General features: G+C 33.6%; 1 protein-coding gene across 1 annotated transcript; it reads right to left on the minus strand.

The window, feature by feature from the left end:
- Positions 1-4,301: 4,301 nt before the first annotated feature.
- On the minus strand, positions 4,302-6,014 carry LOC143535753 (uncharacterized). Its single transcript, XM_077029921.1, has 2 exons — positions 5,808-6,014; positions 4,302-5,742 (listed from the first exon to the last, which is right to left on the minus strand). The coding sequence occupies exon 2, from the start codon at positions 5,675-5,677 to the stop codon at positions 4,796-4,798; it is 882 nt and encodes a 293-aa protein (XP_076886036.1). The 5' UTR covers positions 5,678-5,742; positions 5,808-6,014; the 3' UTR covers positions 4,302-4,795.
- Positions 6,015-24,057: the final 18,043 nt, after the last annotated feature.

The raw sequence follows: 24,057 nt of genomic DNA on the forward strand, positions 1-24,057 counted from the left end.
AGATCACAGCCGTCCAGACGTCGGCTCCAGAAATTGTGTCTCTACCACCTCAATCGCGTACTCCACCGGTGGTAGTAGCACGATTTGTTGAGTCTACGGTCACCACTACTGCAGGAGTATCGGGTACGGTACCACCTGCGGACACGCCCAGTTCTGACTCGGATCGGATAGCTTCACTAGAGCGGATTGTAGCTGAGCAGTCAAAGACCATTCAAAGCCTAGTGTAAGCAAATCAACTGCAGGCAACCCTCCTGGCTGAGCACGGGAAAATAATAGATGCCTTGAAGGAGTTCTTGGCATCTCAGGGGGAGATGAGCTGTAGAGGAGATGAGTTGAGGACCAAGCGTAGAGAAGACCGAGACGATGATCCCAATGCACCGGAAGGTGCAGGTGGTGAGCTGCCAAGAACCTCACAAGCTCTTGGGGCTTCCACAGCTGAGGGGGAGTCTACCGAAGCGGCTGGTGGTGATGATGACGTGATCGATGCGCTGAAGGAACTTAATGATGACATGTTCAGCGACGATGTATTATTTGATGAAGATGTTCTGCCAATCAGTGAGATTGAAAAGATTGGTGCAGAAATTATTGTTGAGGATGTGATAGAGGAAGGAGAGATTGTGGTTGAAAATGTCGAGCACGAGATCCCTGAAGTTGAGAAAGCCGATGTGAGGGCTGAGATGGATTAGACTACTGAGTGGGAGGAGCAGCCTAGGTGGAAGGAAGGCTGTGCTCATTGGTTTATCAAGACCAAGAAGCCTGCTGTTCCAGCCATGTTCAAGAAAAGCTATAACATTAAAGGCTATGCTGAGGCGAAAAAGGGAATCATCTGTTGGATCTATGATGAACAGATCAAGTTATTTGTGGTAAAACGCTATGATGGCATTCAATACTTCAGAAGAATGTTGAGATCTCTCAATACGTTGCCAGAATGCGAGGTGAAAGATTTGGGCAGGTTGGGCCTGATAAACAGAAGTAACAACAATATGGCAAGAATGATTGAGAAGATTGTGTGGAAAGAAGGTGTAAAAGAAAAGAAGTTTGAACTATTAAAGCCACAGAAGGGAAAGCTCGTGGAGGATACAGAGAGGGGATTGAGAGCAGATGGCAAGCCATGGATGGTGATGAAGTACAAGCCGATCCGATGCATCAAGGAGGTTCCAATGAAGAATATGCCTCAAGATGTGTTGAAGAATCTAAAATGGTGGTACGTTGATTGCCAGACTGCTGAAGCTGTGATGGAAGATGAGGATGAACAAGAGATACTTAGAATTTACGATCCGATGCATCTTGTCAACTTATCGCAAGCTGATCTGAAGATGCTCAACGAGAAAAATATCTTTTATATTCCAGCTTGGAAGGATGAAGCAAGAAAGTATCAACGAGTTGTGACGGTGTGTGTTAGAGAAGGAGTGCACGCATGAAGATACAGGATTACGAGACAAGAGCTGAAAGATCAAGATATGAAGCTACTACCAAGGGGGAGTCTGTTGGTGCATAGATGTCAGTAGTTCATATGTATAAAGTCTGTAATCGAGTCTGTAATATTGTTTATGTAATTGTTTGTGTAACAGCGAAGTTGTTGACAAGTTCGCTTGGGCGAACTTGTTAACCAAGCGAAGTTGTTGACAAGTTCGCCTAGGCGAACTTGTTCAACGAGCGAAGTTATTGACAACTTCGCCTAAGGCGAAGTTGTCGTGTATTTAAGTAACCTACGGGTTACTGTTTCAGTGTTGGTCATTTTTAGGTTTTGGTTGATCGAGTTCAGTTACGTGTGAGTCTATTGACGTGAGTCTGTAAGCATCTCGGTTTGAGTTATCAATATAACTTGTGGTTGTTCGTATTGTGTGTACGTGTGTTCGTGAGCTAATATTCTACGTCCGTAACGATCTACACAGGGATTCCGCACCTGTGTATATCGGGATATCTCGTGTGATCCGTCTGGGAACCTACAACTGGGTCCCTACGGTCAGTTTTATCAGAAAACCCTAACAACGTCTATTTAGCTTTTAATTTACGATTGTTTACTAACGTACCTTACTGATTTATTACTTGGTCTGTGTCAAAATCACAATCCTCACTAAGGCTCGAGCTAATTACAAACCTAGAAAGAGAGGGGTAATTAAATAATAAGGATAAAATAACTCAACTTACAAACTAACCTATTCGATAGCTAGAAAACCGCACGTGGTCTCGCAACGGGTAACTAAATCAACTAAAGCAGAGAGATAATCTAACCCCTAAGGTTTTGGTCCAACTCAAAGGGGATGATCCTACTGACCTAAATGATTCAAGAAACACAAACCCTAATGGAACGCGTCTACCACAATCAATTAACACACTCGGTATTAACCGAAGTAGCAATTAACGACTACACGAAACAAATTCATGCAATAATCAAATACTCGGGGCTCATGCAACCTAAAATACATCTAATGGCAGCAAGTTCATGGAATAATATCACAAATTATGAACTTTACTATAACAAAACAATCAAACACAATATTAGCACCCGAAAAGTGATAAATCACCCGTTAAACATCAAACCTAGGTGATTCAAACAAGTTTAGCCAAGTATAATGAATGAGCAGCAGATAAAATAGATAAATATGATTAAAATGTTCAATAGAATCTGATTACAACTTGTTTGAATGTCTAAAACTCAAAAACGAACTCACAATCGTTAGAATACTCAAAACCGACAACCGGGTGATGAAATAACGAACCGGCTGCTCCTCCTCCTTGGTATTTCGTTTGGAACAGATCTTTGGTGGCTGGAATGGTCTTCCATTCATTTTTAGGGTTTAGGGTTATTAAATATATCATTAAACTTTATAAACAAGCCAAACTAGGTCCAAACAAGCCCATATAAGACAAAATAGTCATGTTGATGCATTTGGGCAGCCATGGAACACCCCTAGGGCCCCAAGCCACGTGACCATGAAGGGTCAGGTGGCCGCGCGGTGTGTCCATGCCCTTTGGGTCTTCGTTTATCGATTGTTGACTCGTTTAAACTTCGTTTGCGCGTACCGGCTTCATCCAAGCTCCGTTTTAGCTGATTCTTTTTTCATTTGACTCGTTTTCTGACTCTCTTCAACATGGGACCTATCACATACACAAACATGTAATTTCATGCAAGAATAAAAAAAATAATCGTTAACGTTTAAGCACAATATAACATAAAAACTATTTGGAAAACATGTGTGTTTTACACCACATCAAACATCCCCACACTTAAACCTTATTCGTCCCTGAAAAAGAAATCTACACAGGATCATAACCAAGTGAAAAACAACAAACTCCTAGATTATTTAACATTACTAAAGCACAAGAAACAGCTCGACATGTTGACAGCGATTGCCGGTATTGTTATCCACTTAAACCCAGCCACTAACCAATCAAGCCCCAAATTGCATTAAGCGTTTTAAGTCTAAAAATCAAGGCTACACCTACCCCATCTCAGACAAAGAGAACTAGAAGAACTAGAGTCGAAGCAAACTGGTTCGAGAAATCAACATAAGCCAAGGACTCGTTGATGGTACTAATTAGATGTACTCGGTGAAATTTGATGGATGAATGGTCCTGTGGAGGTCGTATGAGCTATTCTTAAATATTAAATATTATTGGACTTTGTCCTATAAATTCCTAATTTGATATTTATTGACTAAGAACCTTCGAGCCCCAATAGTGTATCCTCAGAGTTACTATCCCCTTGGTAACACGTAAACTCTAAGTCTCGTCTAGTATGTGCATCTTTGGCCTCTTTTGCTAACTTTAGAGAATGTTTCTTTGGCATTTTACAATACATAACTTTCTCATCCTTTTGCTTTTCGGACCAACTTTTGGAATACTTATAACTTTCATAACATATTTTTTTTCGTTTTTTTTTTTCTCTTCTTTTTTTTTTTTACTTTTTGGTTTTTTATATCACCCTAAATTATATAACTATTTTCCAAGCTCTTAAAAAGATGGACATGTGGTCGTGTGCTGGTTTGAGTGCATCTAAGTCTTACCATCTCAAAGTTTTTAGACTATGGTAATCCTCCCTAAGCATTGAAATACGGTTTCACCGTTTTTTCAAATTATTAGATATATAAAAATCTACTAAAGAGAACTATCAAAGCTAGTTGAGCCTACCGACACATCCCAAATCAGATATGCAAACCATCTCTTATTTATTATTATATTATATTTTTTAAAAGTTTCGAGAGTTCGTTAGCACAATGGTAATAATATCATTTCCTGCTTAACGTAGAAGAAAAACAATTTTCAAGGGACATTTTTCTTTAAAACGTTTTTTTTTAAATATTAACTCCCAATACTTTCAATATTCTTTTATTTTTTTTAAATGAAAACGTCAGTTCCCCATCCCCACACTTAGATTTCACATTGTTCTCAATGTGAGACAAGAAAAAGACAAAACTAAACATAAAGAAAAATAAAGTGGAACAGACTCCCCTGGTACATGTGATTATGAAAGTGTGTGGTGAATCATGTTCCTCGCCCTCCTATTCGAACGCAATCTTAAAACTCCAGTGCTCTCTATCAAGCTATCACTCACGAACGAAAGAGGCAATCCTTAAGCAAATTGCATCCCCACACTTTTTTAAAACTCTAGCTCATAAACCATCATCAACCAACCAAGGAATAACCTGCAAGTAAGAGAAGAAACACCTGACAAAACTCGGAAATAAAAATAAAAATGAAAATAAAATAATAAGGAAAGATATTACTGGGTTGCCTCCCGGAAAGCGCTAAGTTTATTGAATAGTCTTCAGCCGGACTCGCTCCCAAAACCTTAATCAGGAGGCTTCTCCTTTATCCCCTTCCCATCAATACTCCTTAACACTTTCCTCTTACAACTGGTCGGGAAGAAAACAACTGCACCGCTTTCATGTGCCCAAACATACAACATGAACTTGGCCCACCAACTCGTAGACTCCCCCAAAAATGATTCCTTGAAGTGAAACGGGAGTGAAGAACTCTTCTGCACACCATGATCTCTGAGCCTAGATATCCTCCTTATTCTTTTAACCAACTTTTTAAACTTCGACACGTCCCGAATGGAGATTGAGTATGGTTCATGTTTCGGTTTTTCACAATCCAAGTGCAATGGTGGGAAGACTGAATCACCAACCACCTCATGGCTCTCCTCACAAGGCTCCTTCTTAACCCCCGCACTTGGCTCGTTATACAATATATCCTCAAGCAACTTTAAATCGCTAAGTGGGTCAAACTCTCCTTCATCCATCACTGTAAAATCCACCAACTCATTACCAAACTCACCCCTAAACGCGTCTTCCCATGAGGGCACATACTCCTCTGACCGCTTTTCCATCCCAACATCTTCAAATTCAATAATCGGCTCACTAAGTTGTGATTGACTCATTAAACCAAGCCGAATTCCATCTAAAGCTTGTTGGGTTGGAAATGGGGCATTTGGATTTGTATCATGGATGATGCGTAACCAATAAAACATTACCTCATCCGGATCTGGTATTTGTTCAATATATTCACCTGATGAGTTTTCATAACCCAGAAGATTCCCCCTTAAATCAAACATCAAACGTAACCGGGGTTTCACTCGATTTTTCTCTTTGCAATCCAGAATCCTCTTTATCTCCATCTGCCAAATGGTGTAACGTTTTTGTTCTTTAACTCCATTCCCGTAAGTTTCCATAACTACACACTTAAACAGAAACGGATCACGGGCACCAGATAATAGTAGAAGAAAATTAATTAAAACTAAAATTAAACTATTTAAAAGAAAATTAAAATAAACTATATTAATATAAATATATCTACAAAACTATAAAAAGCAAGTCCTCAACTAGGGTAGTTCTCCAATCGCCTCAAACCGTGTCCCCGGCAACGGCGCCAAAAACTTGATGTGCGAAAATGTATCTATGAAAACTACGACTCACAAATAAGCTTTAAATTAAAACGAAATATCCTAACTTAAATTCACACAACCGGCAAGTGTACCGATCGTATGTAGTAAAGACTAAGGAAGTCCGAGTATCGAACACAAAGACACGTGAGGTGGCTCAGATACTAACCCTACTCAAGTCATGCCTAAATAATATATTTTTTTACTTATATATCTAAACTAACTTAACTTAACTAACCATGTAACGAAACTAACTGGAAACTTAACGTGATTTAACGATAATAAGAAAACGAATCACCTAGGTAAGATGACTTAACGGGTATAGGATGGCTCAGGTGCTAAAAAGTGTTTGAAAATGTCTTCTAAAGATGAACTAAGATAGATGGAATCAAGGAAACTAGGTCCCTACGGTCAGTTTTACCAGAAAACCCAAACAACGTCTATTTAGCTTTTAATTTACGGTTGTTTATTTACGTACCCTACTGTTTTATTACTTGGTCAGTATCAAAATCACAATCCTCACTAAGGCTCGAGCTAATTACAAACCTAGAAAGAGAGGGGTAATTCAATAATAAGGATAAAATAACTCAACTTACAAACTAACCTATTCGATAACTAGAAAACCGCACGTGGTCTCGCAACGGGTAACTAAATCAACTAAAGCAGAGAGATAATCTAACCCCTAAGGTTTTGGTCCAACTCAAAGGGGATGATCCTACTGACCTAAATGATTCAAGAAACACAAACCCTAATGGAACGCGTCTACCACAATCAATTAACACACTCGGTATTAACCGAAGTAGCAATTAACGACTACACGAAACAAATTCATGCAATAATCAAATACTCGGGGCTCATGCAACCTAAAATACATCTAATGGCAGCAAGTTCATGGAATAATATCACAAATTATGAACTTTACTATAACAAAACAATCAAACACAATATTAGCACCCGAAAAGTGATAAATCACCCGTTAAACATCAAACCTAGGTGATTCAAACAAATTTAGCCAAGCATAATAAATGAGAAGCATATAAAATAGATAAATATGATAAAAACATGTTCAATAGAATCTGATTACAACTTGTTTGAATGTCTAAAACTCAAAAACGAACTCACAATCGTTAAAATACTCAAAACCGACAACCGGTGATGAAATAACGAACCGGCTGCTCCTCCTCCTTGGTATTTCGTTTGGAACAGATCTTTGGTGGCTGGAAGGGTCTTCCATTCGTTTTTAGGATTTAGGTTTATTAAATATATCATTAAACTTGATAAACAAGCCAAACTAGGTCCAAACAAGCCTATATAAGACAAAATAGTCTTGTTGATGCATTTGGGCAGCCATGGAACACCCCTAGGGCCCCAAGCCACGTGACCATGAAGGGTCAGGTGGCCGCGCGGTGTGTCCATGCCCTTTGGGTCTTCATTTATCAATTGCTGACTTGTTTAAACTTCGTTTGTGCGTACCGGCTTCATCCAAGCTCCGTTTTAGCTTATTCTTTTTTCATTTGACTTGTTTTCTGACTCTCTTCAACATGGGACCTATCACATACACAAAAATGTAATTTCATGCAAGAACTAAAAAAATAATCGTTAACGTTTAAGCACAATATAACATAAAAACTATTAGGAAAACATGTGTGTTTTACACCACATCACTCTTATTCTGAAGGGACGTATCCATATATGTGTGTGTGTGTGTGTGTGTGTGTAGGTTTATTGAAGGAGAACTCTCTTTGTCATATAATATTTCGTGGAAGGTTATATGTAAGAGGTTTTTCCTTTTCATTATGGGGATAGCTTTTCTAATCAGCCATACCATGGATGGGGGTTCTTCTTCCCTGATGAAAACTTTTGTAAGCTGAGATTTTGCTTTAGGAAAGAGGTTCATTCTTTATGAAAGGGATCCTTTAGACACATCATCCCCTTGAAGAAGGTTCTTTTTCAGGGGAAACTCTTATTTTTAGGATGGGAGCTCCCTCTTTATGGAAGGAACCATTTAAACACATCATCCTCTGGAATGGACATCTTCTTTCTCGGAGAAAACTTTTGTGATATGGGACTTTTCTTTAGGAAACGCAATCCTTCTTTACTGAAGGGGCATTTCAAACATATTATACCTTGGAATGGGCTTCTTCTTTTTCTTTAAATGTGAATGTCTTTGAAAGGATCATTTTTTCTCTTTGCATGTAGAATGTCACTACAACAAAAAGGGCTTTTTAGTACGCACAAAAGCGTCCTAAAATCCTATTTTATAGGACCTTTCATTTAATATGACTAACGAGAAAAGCGTTTCATGTAAAGGGGTCGTAACAAGTCTCAGAACTCAAAAAGCGTCCTGATATCCAAAATAAGATTATGAAACCGATTTTATGGTCGCATAAAATATCCATTAACAACCGAAAAAGCATCCCAATAAAAATATATTAGGACACTATTACAATGTTTTTACATGTGCTTGCCCACCTTTAATCTTTTGATACACATACAAGCGTCATTAAAAATTAATTTATAAGACTCTTATGATGTAACATTATAGGTACTTTAGTACCAAGAAAAAAGTCCCGATATCTCAAATAAGATTATGAAACCAATTTTATGGTCGCATAATGTACTCATTAACAACCCAAAAAGAGTCTCAATAATAACATATTAAGACACTTTTACAATATTTTGACATGTGCTTACCTAATTCTAAACTTTTGACACATATTTAAAATTAATTTATAAGACCCTTATGATGGAACATTATAGTACCAAGAAAAGGGTCCTAATATCCCAAACAAGAATATGAAACTAAATTTTATGGTCGCATAATATGTCTATGAACAACTTAAACGTCCTAAAAAACATATAATGACACTTTTACAATGTTCTAACGTTTAATAGGACAAAAATTCAAAGTCCTAACAAATCATATTATACAATCCTTTTTGAAACGTCCACACACACACTTTTATGATACGTTTATGATCATCTAAATATTGAAAGAAATATAACTTCATAATATTAAATAAGTTTGTTCATAACGGAAACACTAAACATAAATAAGTTATAACATTATCCAACATAAAATCTTGTAACATTCAACAAAAAAATTAAAAGCAATAAAAGAAACAAGCACCATAAAATCCCGAGTCATCATGCGTCCTTAATCCTCACGGACTACCTACAAATAAACATGTAACATCCCGAAATTTCCAAAATAATATTAATTGTATTACTTAATAATAGAGGGAAAGTTTACTCGGGTTATCGGGAAATAAATAAATAGAGTAGGAGTTGGTATGGGTCGGGCTAGTGTTGGGTAATGGATATGGGTTATGGACTTGGGTTATGAAAGAAGGAAGGAGAGTCCATGGGCTTAAGCCCATGATCCCTAAATATAAATACCATTAATCACCATTTAATCCTCATTCTCACATATTCCATACACCCAAAACACACACGACCCGAACCAAGATCCGAAGGCGAAAACCCGAGCTTGTTGGTGCTGGAACGTCGTGACAGAACAAAACAACATCAAGGCTTAACCGTGTTCGTAGTTCGACTCGTTCAAGGTACGTTTATAGTTAGAAATCGTTCGTATAGGTTCGGTTTGATTTGAGAAATGATAGATCTGAGTTTGTATGGTAAAAACAAATCCAACAAAGCTAATCTTACTGAAAATGGTTATGATTTGATGGGTTAATCGATTGATAAAAAGAACCCGTAACCTATATGCCTAAATAGCACCCTTTAAACATCGATGTTAGGTCGATTTGATGGTTGGGGTTTGTAGGCGCTGGTCAGACGATTCCGTGGATACCTAAATCGAGTTATTTGGTTAAGAAACGAAGGATTTAAGAACGAACAGTAGCTGCAGACGACAACTTCGCCTGCAAGCTAAGTTCGCCTGATGAACTTCGCCTGCAAGCTAAGTTCGCCTGATGACAACTTCGCCTAAAGCCAAGTTCGCCTGATGACAACTTCGCCAAAAGCCAAGTTCGCCTGATGACAACTTCGCCTAAAGCCAAGTTCGCCTGATGACAACTTCGCCAAAAGCCAAGTTCGCCTGATGACAACTTCGCCTAAAGCTAAGTTCGCCTAAGGTTTAACTTCGCCTAAAGCTAAGTTTGCCTAAGGTTTAACTTCGCCTAAAGCTAAGTTCGCCTAAGGTTTAACTTTGCCTAAAGCTAAGTTCGCCTAAGGTTTAACTTCGCCTAAAGTCAAGTTCGATTAGAGAATAGATTAAAACGATAAGTAAAAGTAAGCTAATACTAGGCCACCAGATTAGATCAGGCGAGTATTGATACGTGTAACTTATACAGTCAGCCGAGCACAGTTAAAGAAGGGATTTACAACTATCAGAGGAAGAAGCAGAGTTCAGGTGAGTTTCTAGCCCCATTCCTTGTTATGTTTTCGGGGCTGTGTGCATACTCGATGTGTTGTTAATACATTTATCCTAAGTGATAAGTGTATGCCATATGTGATATATGTGATGGATATGAATGATTGCTTGTCGGTAAGCGAACGATCTTCGGATATTGCGCGTACTGTCAGGTTAAAAATAAAGGTACGAATATTATATATCGAAGATGTATGAATATTACAAATGAATACTTGTCGGGGGCGTGAACGATCTTCGGATATTGCACGTAACGACAAGGAGTATGGTTGTTAAATTAAGGATGTAAAGAACGCCTAGAATGTTTTTATGCTATAATGTAATTATTGTATATGTGAAGTATGTGTATACAGGTACACGAATGGTATGTGAGTTCTACGTTCGACATAGTAAGTTAGGATGGCAAATCCCTCTAGCTTCTGTCGGACATAGACTCGGCTGGTGATGGCGTAGTTAAGGACTGCGAGCCTTATACGTGATGTAGATGATAGATATAAACGTAGATAGAGACGGTAGGCCTTATACGTGTTATAGGAGATAGACGCCAACGTAGATAAGGACGGCGGACCTTATACGTAACGTAGATAAGGACTGCGGACCTTATACGTAATATAGGTAGGCGTCAGCACAGGAAAGGACTGTGGACCTTATACGTGCTTTAGCATGGGGGAGGACTGCGGACCTCGTACGTGCTATGAATTAGGTTGCAACATAGGGAAGGACCTTATACGTGCTATGAATTACGTGCTATGATTGTATAGGGAAGGATCGCGGACCTTGTACGTGTTGTGGATGTATGATTGTATAGGGAAGGATCGCGGACCTTGTACGTACCATGAATGGTGAACATAGGTAAGGACTGCGGACCTTTTACGTGTTCACGACCTTGAGTACAGGTATAGACGGTGGACTATGAACGTACTCTCGGTAGACTGAGGTTAGTGATTGTAGATATGTATGTATGTAAGGTAGCAAGTATGTATGTAGAACAGAAGGGTAACTAGTTAAGTATGGATATGTATCTTTGGATATGTATGTATGTGTATGTATTGTATGGCGTCCGATTAACTAGAACTCACTCAGCGTAGCTGACTTTTAGTATGCACGCAGGTGAGTAGGATGAGGCAGCTCGCTTGAGGAGACACGTGGCACGGAATAAGAGGCTGGCATCGGAAGACTCAAGACGTTTAAGTTAATGTTCGTTAATTTTGAAAGACAAAATGATGTTTTAAGACAAGACGTGTTTTGTTATGAAATGTTTTATGAAAGTTTTTATATTCCGCGAATGTTTTAATTAACTCTGATATTTAGAACTGCGTTTATGAGTAAATCCAACGCTAAAGTAGGGCTACCAGTGTCGGGGCCTTACAAAACAATCCATGTATAAAGCATTAAGTTCCATGTTATTAAAATTATTCGTATCACAAGTTTAACAAATACATACCGAGATGAATGGACAAGGTCATGCGATGGATGAACCAATACAATCTTGAATTGTAGAAAATAACCCATATGGTCTCACCAACATTTCATCTATTTTTATTGGTACTTCAACACTTACCTCACACCATTTTGATCCAATCTCTATACCACCAACTAGCTCATTTGGGTCCAGGCTCTTCACCCATCCTCTTGTTACAGGCTCAGTAAGGTTTAGAATGCTTTTGAGGAAAACTTCATCTCCGACCTAGATTTTAGTTTTCAAAAAACATTTATATATTAAACTCGAGTCATTATAGTGCAAAAATCATTTTACAAAAAAGAAGGTTATACACTAGCAGGTTAACATTTTACTGAAAAATAATCTAAAAAAACATCAATAGACAATGTTGTTTTCTAGTGTAGCCCAATGTAACCGTTATTTAATCACCAAATTACAATCAATTTTTGTATGAGTCTACAAGCTAAAAAAGTCTAACAAAGTATCCAAATTACATACTAATCCTCTTTTTGACCATTTATTTGTGCAAAATATAGTGACGTGCGTATTGTTTATAACATATTTCTGATGAAGTACAAAAGATAACTTACAAAATGTGGAACACTAAAGATTTATATAGAAAAATACCCGTAAACGTGGAGGTACACTGGTTACAATGGGGAAAGATGACGATATAACAGGTGCACTCTAGAATCATCCTTCGACCCTTTCATCTCGAATACTTGGGCTTCTAACTGGACCACGGTACTAGTAAGTTCTTCACATTTAGACTTCAGTTGGATGTCTTCTCTACGACATGCTGAACGACTTGATATTACACCCCAAACATCAGAACCACGAACACCTAGACCATACATGACTGCATCACTGATGTGCTAGAAACAGTCATTTAAATATTAACTAAACTAAACAAGGAATAAAAACTAGACTTAAGACTCAACTACACAAAACATCGGCAAGTGAACCGGTCAATTGTACTAAAGCTAAGTAAGTCCGGAATATCGAACCTACATGACTCTATAAATTACATTAATTAACTAATTAGACTCGACTTATGACACGACTATTTGTTATTAATGTTTAAAGGGGGTTTTTAAACTAAGATTTAACTAAGAAATTAAATAAACAAGTAAACGAGAAAACAAGCAATCAAACGCAAGATCGAAACCAATCAGAGATAAAATCTACCTAGGTAAGAATCCCATGTATCAACAATCATCAAGCAATGGACAAATAACATGATATGGAAACTGATTTCTAAACGTATTCATCTAACAAACCCTAAAGAACCCTTGATCGCATCAAGTAAAATCCTAAAGAATGAATATTATATTATTAAGCAATCAGTTATATTGATTTCCTCACGGTTATCAAATAGGGTTACTTAATAGTATCTAAAGCAAGTAATCTTACGAAACACTAAACCCTAGATAACTTGATAATCTTATCACGACATCTTGAACAAGGATCAACACACTAAGCAAGAATATTGTCACTATCTATCCTAGCATGCGATTGACCAAGACACATGAACAACTCCTCACCTTACAGGTATTGGAATTTAGCAGAACATTCAAAATCCTAACCAACTATCAACAAGCTTCTATGATCTAATGGGCCCATTCAATCACAATAATCAAAACACCAAGTAATGATTAAACATAAACCCTAAATCTAAAGAACACAATCAAAAAATTAAAGATCTATGTGAAGCTATGCTTAACAATCAATCAAGATAATAAACATTCATATGCATCATGAAAGAAAAATCAAGTCTTTTACTATTAAAATAACGAAACCATTATCAAATCAATTGTCCAAAGCAAGAATCATGCATCAAACATGTTCATCAAACCTAGGTAGACATGAAGTCTAGCCTAGAATCATTATTAAAAACAATCCTAAACAAGTCTTAAAAACAAAGAGGCAAGACATGACAAATAATGAACAAGGAACGAAAGTTAGAGCGATAAAACCCTTTGCAATTGATCCTAGAACACTCGGATGAAAGCTCTCTTGATCCTCCTTAGTTCATAGCTTCAAATCACCTTCAAATCCTTGGAAAAACTCTCAAAATCGCCTGCTCTAATAAGCTTCTCATCGGCTAGGGACATAATGATGTTTATATATCGAGATATCGGGCTTGGACTTGCAAAAACGGGCTGGCCAGAAGACCTAGGCGCCGCGCGACCCCCTTGGGCATTGGGCTCCGCGTGGTGCAGAGTGCTCAATGTAGGGGCTACGAGATTTTGTTGTTACTTCTTGTTAAATCTTGTATAAACTTGATAAATATCTCCCTTGATCTCCAAGTAATGATGAGAAGCTTCTAGACCTTCTTTCCCTTAACTACCAAGCCATCATCTATATGAACACGTAACAAGCCATTAGTGATCTAAACCATATAATCATTTACGAACAAACACGAGCATAAATTTCTCATAAAATGATAGAAAGAATTAAAGCTTAACATTTAAGACACCAAATGATATAAAACATGATAAACATATAATACTTGACTCAAGAACCTAAATTAATAACAGATAAACAAAACTCGAACTAAAATAAACTCAAAATATTAAAGAAATATAACTTTACACGGGATTCAAGATGTATAAATAGACGTATATCAATTGCCATTTCGATCTTTACCCATTACCTTAGAAAAAACATCATCTAGTCCAGGATTATCGGTCGAACCCTCGGGAAGAATAGAACTAAGTTGTTGCATTTGTGTCTGTATTAGATATAATAACAAAAATAAGATATGTATTTTTAACACCATCAAGAACGCATAGAACGATATGTATATGAATATATAAGCATATTACTTACAATTGCATTTGCAGCTTCCTCATTTTTTGCAGTTCCGTGTTTGGAGAAGCATGCACGAAACATTTCCAATCGACTTGGATCTTGTCCCATAGATGTCTGTTTGAACAAAAATAAAATGAGTATTAACAACAGATATCGGCATGCTACATTAACAATTGCACCATCTTATACAATCACCTTTAGCTCTTCACGGACTCGAGAATAACTTTTTTTACCCGTTACTTGCACCATCTTCTTCTTTGCCCGATTCGCCTTGTTTTTTTCACTTACCATGTTCAGTAGGAAAGTGAAATATTAGAATGAAAAATAAACTAATTCTATTTGTAGTGAAAGGCTATTTCATACCTTAGACTTTTCTTTATTCCAATACTTCACTAGTCTCCTCCATTGTTTTTTTTTTGCACTTGTTTTGGCCTAGAACATATTTGTTCCTGAAGTGACAAAGACTGATCATGGTATAGTTCTTTAACTCTTGCCCTCCAGTTCATCACCTTTTGCCCAAATGATTTCAATATCCAGCCTTCAGCATCTTCTGGAATATCAAATTTTGTCTACAAATGGAACAAGTCACATGAGAAAACAAATACTTTAGTCATTAATATATAGATTTTTAATTATGTACCTTTAGAAGTTTAAGCAACACTTGTTTTTTAGCGACCTTAACCTTATTCCATGGTTTATAAATCAGACAATACTTTCCACTCCTTGAAAGGGTTCATGAGTCAGTTGACTACTTTTGTCATTAATAGGTTGTCCGTGTGCATTAACTAAAATAGGAATTTTATCCCCTTTTTCTTGGGACCAAATTTTTGGCATACGGGTTGGTCTTCTCACTCTTTTACGTACATTCCGAACTACAAAAAATATACATAATTTACAGTGTACATGTATACATTAAAAATACTAAATAAACCGAACCGTTAACACCCCTGATTTAAAGTATTAATATGGTAAATCAATAAAAAGTAATTAAAAAAAATTGGGTCAAACAGATCATGTTCGGCTCAAAATGCGAGGTTTATATTGTTCGGTTCATGGTTTGAAAACCTGGCTTTAACAACTCAGTTCTTGGTTTAGAACCAGCCATGTAAACCGAGCTGACGGTTTATCTTCGTTATTTAATTTGCTTTTTTTTTCATAATACTCATAAGTATGTTTAAGAAAGAGGCTTTTAATTATATTTTTTTAAATGCTCCAACCTCTAAACTGAATCGTTTTGGTCGCTTCAGAACTCAACAAACCAGTATGGTTTGTGAAGATCAGTTATAAAAGGGCTTAAAAGTTCAGGGGTAATTTGGGGAATTCTTAACAAACCTGCTTCATTTTCTGGTCGTGGAACTTCATGCTCTTCTTCATTTTCTTGTTGTGGAACTTCAAGCTCGTCTTCAAATAGTTCATTGTTCTCATTTTCTAAATCATTCGCATTTTCTAAATCATCCATATCTTTATCTCCATCATCTTCAAAACTATCTTGTTCTTCATAAGCTTCATTCAATTCTATGTTTTCGATGTCATCAATTTCAACATCTTGTTCTTCATCAAAAAAGGTAAGCAACGAAAACAATTATTTAAATGTAGACTTAATACTAACTACATATCATATGTAAAATATTTAAATATATATATAGGTACCATGAAATATCATGTCATGCTCCCCGTGGTTATCATCGTTGTCAACCGCATATAACTTTCTCTTAGCTAAAACTGATCTCCCTCTCGTGTGACCTTCGTCTGACTCTAGTACCCTACTATTTGTTGTTCTCCTTGTATCAATCACTCGTCTCTTTTGCATATGAGATTTTGAAGATATGAGCACGCGGGAGACATTTGGAGCAATGAGTCGTTTGTGTGCTAAATTAGCACATCTTTTCATTGACTGCGGAGCAATGTAATGTTGCATCTGTAACTTGAACTGTTAGAGAATAAACACAAAGAAAACATATTATCCGAATTTTTTATAGTACCTTTTTAGAGATTTTTGTAACTTCTTCTTCTTGATAAACTTGCTCCACATCATTATCAAAATCAAAGTCAGATTCAGGCATATACTCTACATCTTTCTCGCAGGTATCCATTGGTTTGTTTTTCTTTTTCTTTATTTTGTCACTCTCTCCTAGATTTGTCAAAGACTTACCAATATTTTTCAGTCCCATAGCTTGTAATTTTTTTTTGGTTCTCTTGAACCCTTGACATTCTACTCTTTTCATAATCATTCATGTCTTGAAAAGTCTAGGTTTCACAAATAAAGAGAATTAACCAAATAATAACACATGAATGTGAATGTGATTATGCAGTGAATCAAAGCAGGTCATTGAAAAAAACCAAAAAGGTGTGGTTCAAATTTATCACTACCATGATCAATTTATAGCATATTATACGGGTTCAGCATACGGTAAATCATGGAATGTTCGTCATCTTTTCGGATTTCTAGTTTCGATCACTGGTTATTCTTAACAGATGTACATACATTTGTGTGGGTCACAAATCATTATTAACAAATACAAGGAAAAAAAACCAAAAAAGGTTCCTAGTTTTTAAAATCTTCAGCTATGTTTATCATGTTAACGAATCCAATTCTAGGCTATTGACGGTTTATTCGTAGGAACGAGTCAACCAATTTCGGGTCACATTTTTATTAAAACTGAATTCAAATGTTCTATAACAGTGATTATAGCATAGCCCAGTCAGGACTTGAAAGAAGATTGGTTTACTTTTGGTACCGGACGAGTAGATTGACTGAAAACAAGTGCACCCTAGTTCAGTATGACAATCATAACAATAGCACGGCGGTGTAGGACGATTCACAGGCGGAGATCAATAGTGGGAAGGCTGGTTTGGTGTTTGACGTGATGGTACTCCGCCAATAACGACTTCGATAAGAATCAGAGGGAGACCTGATCCACTAGAACAAAAATTGATTTTTTTGGGCGGTCAAATTTAATTTTTTTGGCGGTCAAAGACCTAGAACCGCTAAAACTAATATTTGATAATTTTCTCTATTTTAAATACGTCTTTTGGGCAGTGTGTAGTTACTATGAACCGCCTAAAAAGAGAAACAAAGTTAAATTTAAATTGTTATCATTATATGTTTCCGATATATATAACTATTATATGTATCATATTTAAATGGGATAAACTATTAAGTTGGGAGTTTTTGTAGTAACTGTTTCATATCACCACATAGATTACAAGAACCATAGCCTATTTCATCACGTGCTATATATTATTAAAAATAAACCCCAAATAATTAATTAAGATGGTTTAGAAATCTTTACATACTATTAAAGCAATACAATTTGTACACATGTCATTCAACTAGCCTCTCCACATCAATTGTCCACATGTCATTCAACTAGCTTCTCCACATCAATGCCACATCATTGCCAAGTCATCAAACATTTTTTTAATAAATCAAAAATTAGTTCCGTAGAGTAGGATTCGAACCTGGGCTTTGAGCGAGATGAAAGTCTTAATACATGGCACACAAACCATCCAACTAAGCTATCTTGATGTCTTTAAGAATGAAAAATATATCCTATATATTGAAAAGACACATTGTATTGAAAGTGGACAATGGAAATTAACTCAAAAATGGAAATAAATCATATGTATATTAGTGCATGTCCAAAAGAATCTTCACAAAATATTAAATAATGAAAATTAACTAAAAAGAAAATATTTAGATTACATATATATATATAAAAAAAAATATTTTAATCTCTCTCTCTCTCTCTCTGCTTACTAACTCCACCATCCACCATCTTCTATATTCCGGTAATGTAGATCGAGATTAATCATTTTCCTGTAAGGTTATATATTATACTTTAATGGCCAACAATGTTATATGATTTTCCGGCAAGGTTCTATCTTTTTCCGGCAACATCATATTTTCTTCCGGTTATTGTAGATCTAACATTTTTATCAGTATTTTCATTGTTAACTGATTTTTTTAAAATCAGTTTAGGTTCTAAATCAAAAACGGCGATGAAGCTAATATTTCTACGTATTTACGTTATTCCGGTAAGTTTTCCGTTTATGCGTTATACCTATAACAATGAGTGTTTTATATTTATTTGAAGTTTAATATTTTTCCTGTTTTTTGGTTATACATGTTTTCTTCTAGGTTCTAAATATAAATCAGCTTCATCCATATTCAGTATCATTATTTCTTTTTTCCGGTAAGACATTTTTAATTATCCGGTTATAAATTAAAATTCTAATATTCCATAATATCAATGTTATAACAAAACTTTATTATTTCAGGTAATCTACCCGATTGATTTACGAAAAATTTGATTTTAGTTTCTTAATAAAAAACGGAGATACCATGGTTATTATCATCATTTGTTATTTTCTGGTAAGACATTTAAATTTTTCGGTTATAAATTAAATATCAATGTTCCATAACATCAACATTAATATTCTACTTTATGATTTCATGTGAATGTCACGAGTCATACAACCTAATTTCAATTTAAATTCTATCAAAAAATCTAAGATACCATGGTCATTCTCACAATTTCGTTTTTCCGGTAACACCTTTAAAATTTTCGGTTATTAATTATAATTAAAATAACCCATAATATCAATATTAATATTTGATTTTATTATTTCAGGTTGTTGTCCCATTCATATTATTTAATTTCACGGATTGATGATGACTTTATAAGATGTATTTTTTTATATTGATGTATATTTATTTTTTGAATAATCATGTATATTCATGTACATACTTAATTACCCCATTAATACAATTTATTTATTTTGACTTTCCTTATTTGTTTAAATAACCGAATTAACATGAATATTGTAATTTAAATACTTTAATTATCCCAATCACACTTTAATTAACATTAATATTGAATATTGACTTTCCGTATAAATAATGGTTCATAATAATAATAATGATTTGACTACAATATATTATTTTATATAAATCTAAATTTTGACTATTTTTAAAACATAACTTATATTACCGTAATTTTATAATTTACAAAACTATTTGATTTCTATTTATATTCTAATTTAAAAAATTTATTATTGTTATAAAATTGATTACCATATATAAGTATATGTACTTGATAGTTATAAAATTGATCACACACTCAAATTTGACCTTACATATATAAGGTCAATGTAGGTCAATGCTTTGAGTATAGTAATTCTAAACAATATTGGTATATGATTAACCATTAATTTATAATTAATGGTCCATAATAATAATAATGATTTGACTAAAATATATTTTTTATATACATTTAAATTTTAACTATATTGTTACATTTAAACAACTTAATTTTAGAATTAATGATCAATAATTTAAATAATAAGTTGACTAAAATTTTCAAAGATAAGTTATATTACCTTACTAGTTTGATCCTCCCGTGTTACGGGAGTTTATTCAAATTTTTGTTTTTAATCGTTTTGCTATTTTATGATAATTTATTTTATCTTTTAACATAGTTTTGTTTTAAGTTAATACATATATATTAGTTTGTTATTATATTTTTTAGCGTTTGGGTTTTTTCAATTGAGAGTGTATGTCTTTTAGTTTTTTAACGAACAATATAAACGAACACGGGCATGTTGATTTTTTTAAATGAACAAACATGTACACAAATATTTGTCTACTGAAAAAGATGACGTTGATGTAGTTGACGATGGTGGGTAGTATTGGAAGTTAACCGGCGAATGAGATGATAGACAAGCAGCAGAGAACATGTAAAAGAGATAAATTAAATTAGGGTTTAACGATGAAAGTGTTTACCAATAAATGAGATCTTATAACCCATTTAAGGGCTATTATGGTTTGGTAAGACCTATAACACGTGAAAATTATTCTTTGATGATTAAGGGGTTATTTCACAAATAAATGAGATGTTATAACCCGTTTAAGGGTTATCCGGGTTTGATGAGACCCAGACCTGTAAAAATTATTGTTTGATTATGAAAAAGTTTCACAAATAAATGAGATGTTATAACCCATTTAAAGACTATCCGGGTTTGGTAAGACTCATACCCGCTAATTCGGGTCAAATGCATGAGAAAAATTTATTTAGAAATCAAGCAATCTGGTGGCTCTAAAAAATGGGAGGAGCAACCTGAGAGTGACACCTAGGATTTTATGGTAAGCAATTATATAGATAGTTAGATTTTGATAATTTACAAAACTATCTGATTACTATTTATATTCTAATTTCAAAATTTTATTATCGTTTCTATTTATTCACCTTACGTATTTAAGGTCAGTGGAGGTTAATGCTTTGAATATGGTAATTCTAAACATTTTTGGTATATGATCAACCGTTAATTTATAATTAATGGTCCATAATAATAATAATGATTTGACTAAAATATATTATTTTATATACATTTAAATTTTGACTATATTGTTACATTTAAACAACTTAATCTAATTGTGTTTATAAAGGTTACTAGGTTACTAACCTGTGTAGTACACTGGTGGAAAATAAAAAATTCGTCACGTAAAGAAATTTGATTATATATTTGAATATTATATTATTCGTCTAACAAACACAAATAATTTTAAGACAATATCACCCGTTCTTTAAAGTAAGTTCATTGAACTTGTCTAAAATCGAAGGATACATAAAATCTATTAAATCATATACTGGATATAATGAATTGTTAATTAGAAGATCATCAGAAATTTGTACATTCATTTGTCGTCATTTGGACCCCCATCCCCAACATTCCCTTCACCTATATCCAATAATTAATTCACAAATTATTTTATCTCTTCAACATGTAAGATTGACATCCAACTGTGAGCCTCGTGCTTTTTTGATAATTTAAGTACCTTTCACTTTGACAAGATATAGGAAGAACTTATTGAAGTGTAATTTAATATAAACACGAACAAAAGTCTATACAATCTAACTATTTATTTAACAAAAGTATCATAAATTTAATATTTACAACTCCCTAAATACTTCCTTTTATCAAAAGCTTATACTTTAATTTGTAGCATTTCGTTGTTGTCAAATGTTAATATAAAAAGGAACAAATTGGTTTTTTTAATAGTTAATAACTAAACACTTAGAAACATCAATTGGCTTATATGACTTGTTTAACGATTCATAGAGCCATAACTTGTATACGCTCTAATATTGGCTTGAACTTGTTATGACTTCAACTCAAGATGCTAATAACCCATTTGGTATTATAGTATTTTCCATAATACCTTACCGGAAAACCGTAATAGTTCAACATCTCCATTGAATTTTTTATATTGATATGGAACCTAAAGATATTATAAGAAAATTATATAATAATTAAAATCAATACAAACAAAAAGGGAAAAGAAAAAGAATTGTTAATGAAATAATGAATAATATGAGAATCGACTATTAGAGTATAAAATTAAAACTCACTAGAAAATAACTAATCTCCCTTACCGGAATTGGCGATAATGGAGATAGTAATCCGAAACACTGAGAGAGAGATTATAATGGTTAGGGTTTTCAACCTTAATATTTATATAATGTAAATGAGATGCTTTAATATGTTTTTAAGTTCTAATAATAATTAGAATAATTAATATCATAATTACATTAATAGGTTAATTATGGATTTTTTGACCACACTGTAAAAATATTTAAGTTATTGTAAATTTTAAAATTTAAAATTAGATATCTTTTTATTAATAATGAATTTTTAATCATGGTACGTTTAGACATAATGGAATGTTTGACCAGTTAAATTTAAAAGTATAAAATTTAAAACTGAAAATCCTTTTAAAAATAATAAGTTTCAATCGTAGTAATGTTACACGTTATGAAATGTTTGACCATTGATTTACAAAATTTACCTTTGAGTTACAATTTAAAGTTCTATGGTTATAAAATGGTGACACAAAATAAACATAACTAAATGTAATTATGATAAAAAAAACACACACATATATATATATATAGGGTAGGGTTAATGTAAAAAACAATATTTTGTGAGAAGAATAAGAATAGATCAAGACCCTTGGATCTATGATCTAGTGGTTGAGATTGGTAGTTTCTAAATAATTATATTGTTTCATATTTACATTGTATAGTGTCATATTTAGGTGTTTTTTTTATTTTAAAGTTCTTCTCACAAAACATTTGTTTTTTATTTGAACTCTTTTCTATATATATATATATATATATATATATATATATATATATACTATTGAATGATAAAATAGCACTAATGAAGGCAATATAAAAAAATTGTTATGTTCCAAAATCGAATTGTCATAGAAAATAGCACTAAGGAAGACAATACAAACTTTATTTCAATATACATCGTTGATTAAATTAACCTTACAATATTCTAAGGCATGTCAAAATGCAATTAGAGTTAGATTTAGATTTAGTGACGATATAAATCATTAAATTCATAACAATAGGTAAGGGAAATTTAACATCACAAAACATACTTGTATACATTTAATTAAATTGTGACCAAAGTTTGATTGTTTTGGTTAAAATGTTGACGAAATTCGAAATAATGTTTGCTAATATTAAAAATAAATAATGATGATTAGTACCTTCATTAACAATCAATCCGTTCATGTTAATATATATGTTAGGATCAATGATGATTAGTTCTAGCGAATTGCCTAAAACTAATGATGATTAGTACATTCTTTAACAATCAGTTTCATTATATACTTTTTTTCAGTTTTATAAATTAATTTTGACATTTATGTCTAATTAATAATTTGTCAAATATATAAGATTAAAAGTTTGTTGAGATTGAAGACATTAATATTGATAGTTGAGATTATAAACTATAAAAAAATATTTTAAATTTATCAATTTCCATATTTAATAAGATCTAAATTTGTTATACTTAAGACTAAATTAATGGTCAAATTTCGTAACTTATTAAGGAATCTGAATTAATTTCCATAATCAACTATATTAAATATTTTTTTAGAATTCAAAATTAAAAAAAAATCATTTTTTTAAGTTGACTAACTAAATAATATATAGTTAAAATAAATAAAAGGTAAAAGGTAAAGTATGATGAGATTGAAAACTATTAACATCTTTTAAAATTTTCAAATTGCGTATTTAATATGGTATAAATTTGTTATGGTTAATAGACTGTTATATTAATAAAATACATTTAATATTAATAGGAAATAGTATGTAGATAATATAAAATTTTAAAACATCATAGGAACTTCACTTAATACAAGAAACTTTTAAGTAGAATTTGACCAATAATAAAAATCATGGAAATGTGAAAATAAATGAAAATCATGGAAACTTTATTATTGTATTTATGTAATTAAAATCATGAAAATATATTAACTAAAATTTGAACAATAATGAAAATCATGAAAATATATTAAATTAGATTTGACAAATATATTTTTTAACAAATGGTGAAATTCAAACTCTATAACATATTTTTGTAAATCTCTACTATATATAAATCATGAGTTAGGGACCTTTTAAATTTTAAGAGGTACCTAACTTGTTGCTTATTGTACAACAT

This window comes from Bidens hawaiensis, unplaced genomic scaffold (genome assembly GCF_021521415.1).
Source record: "Bidens hawaiensis isolate Kalapana, Puna unplaced genomic scaffold, B.hawaiensis_p1.1 tig00010600_1, whole genome shotgun sequence".
NCBI lineage: Eukaryota > Viridiplantae > Streptophyta > Magnoliopsida > Asterales > Asteraceae > Bidens > Bidens hawaiensis.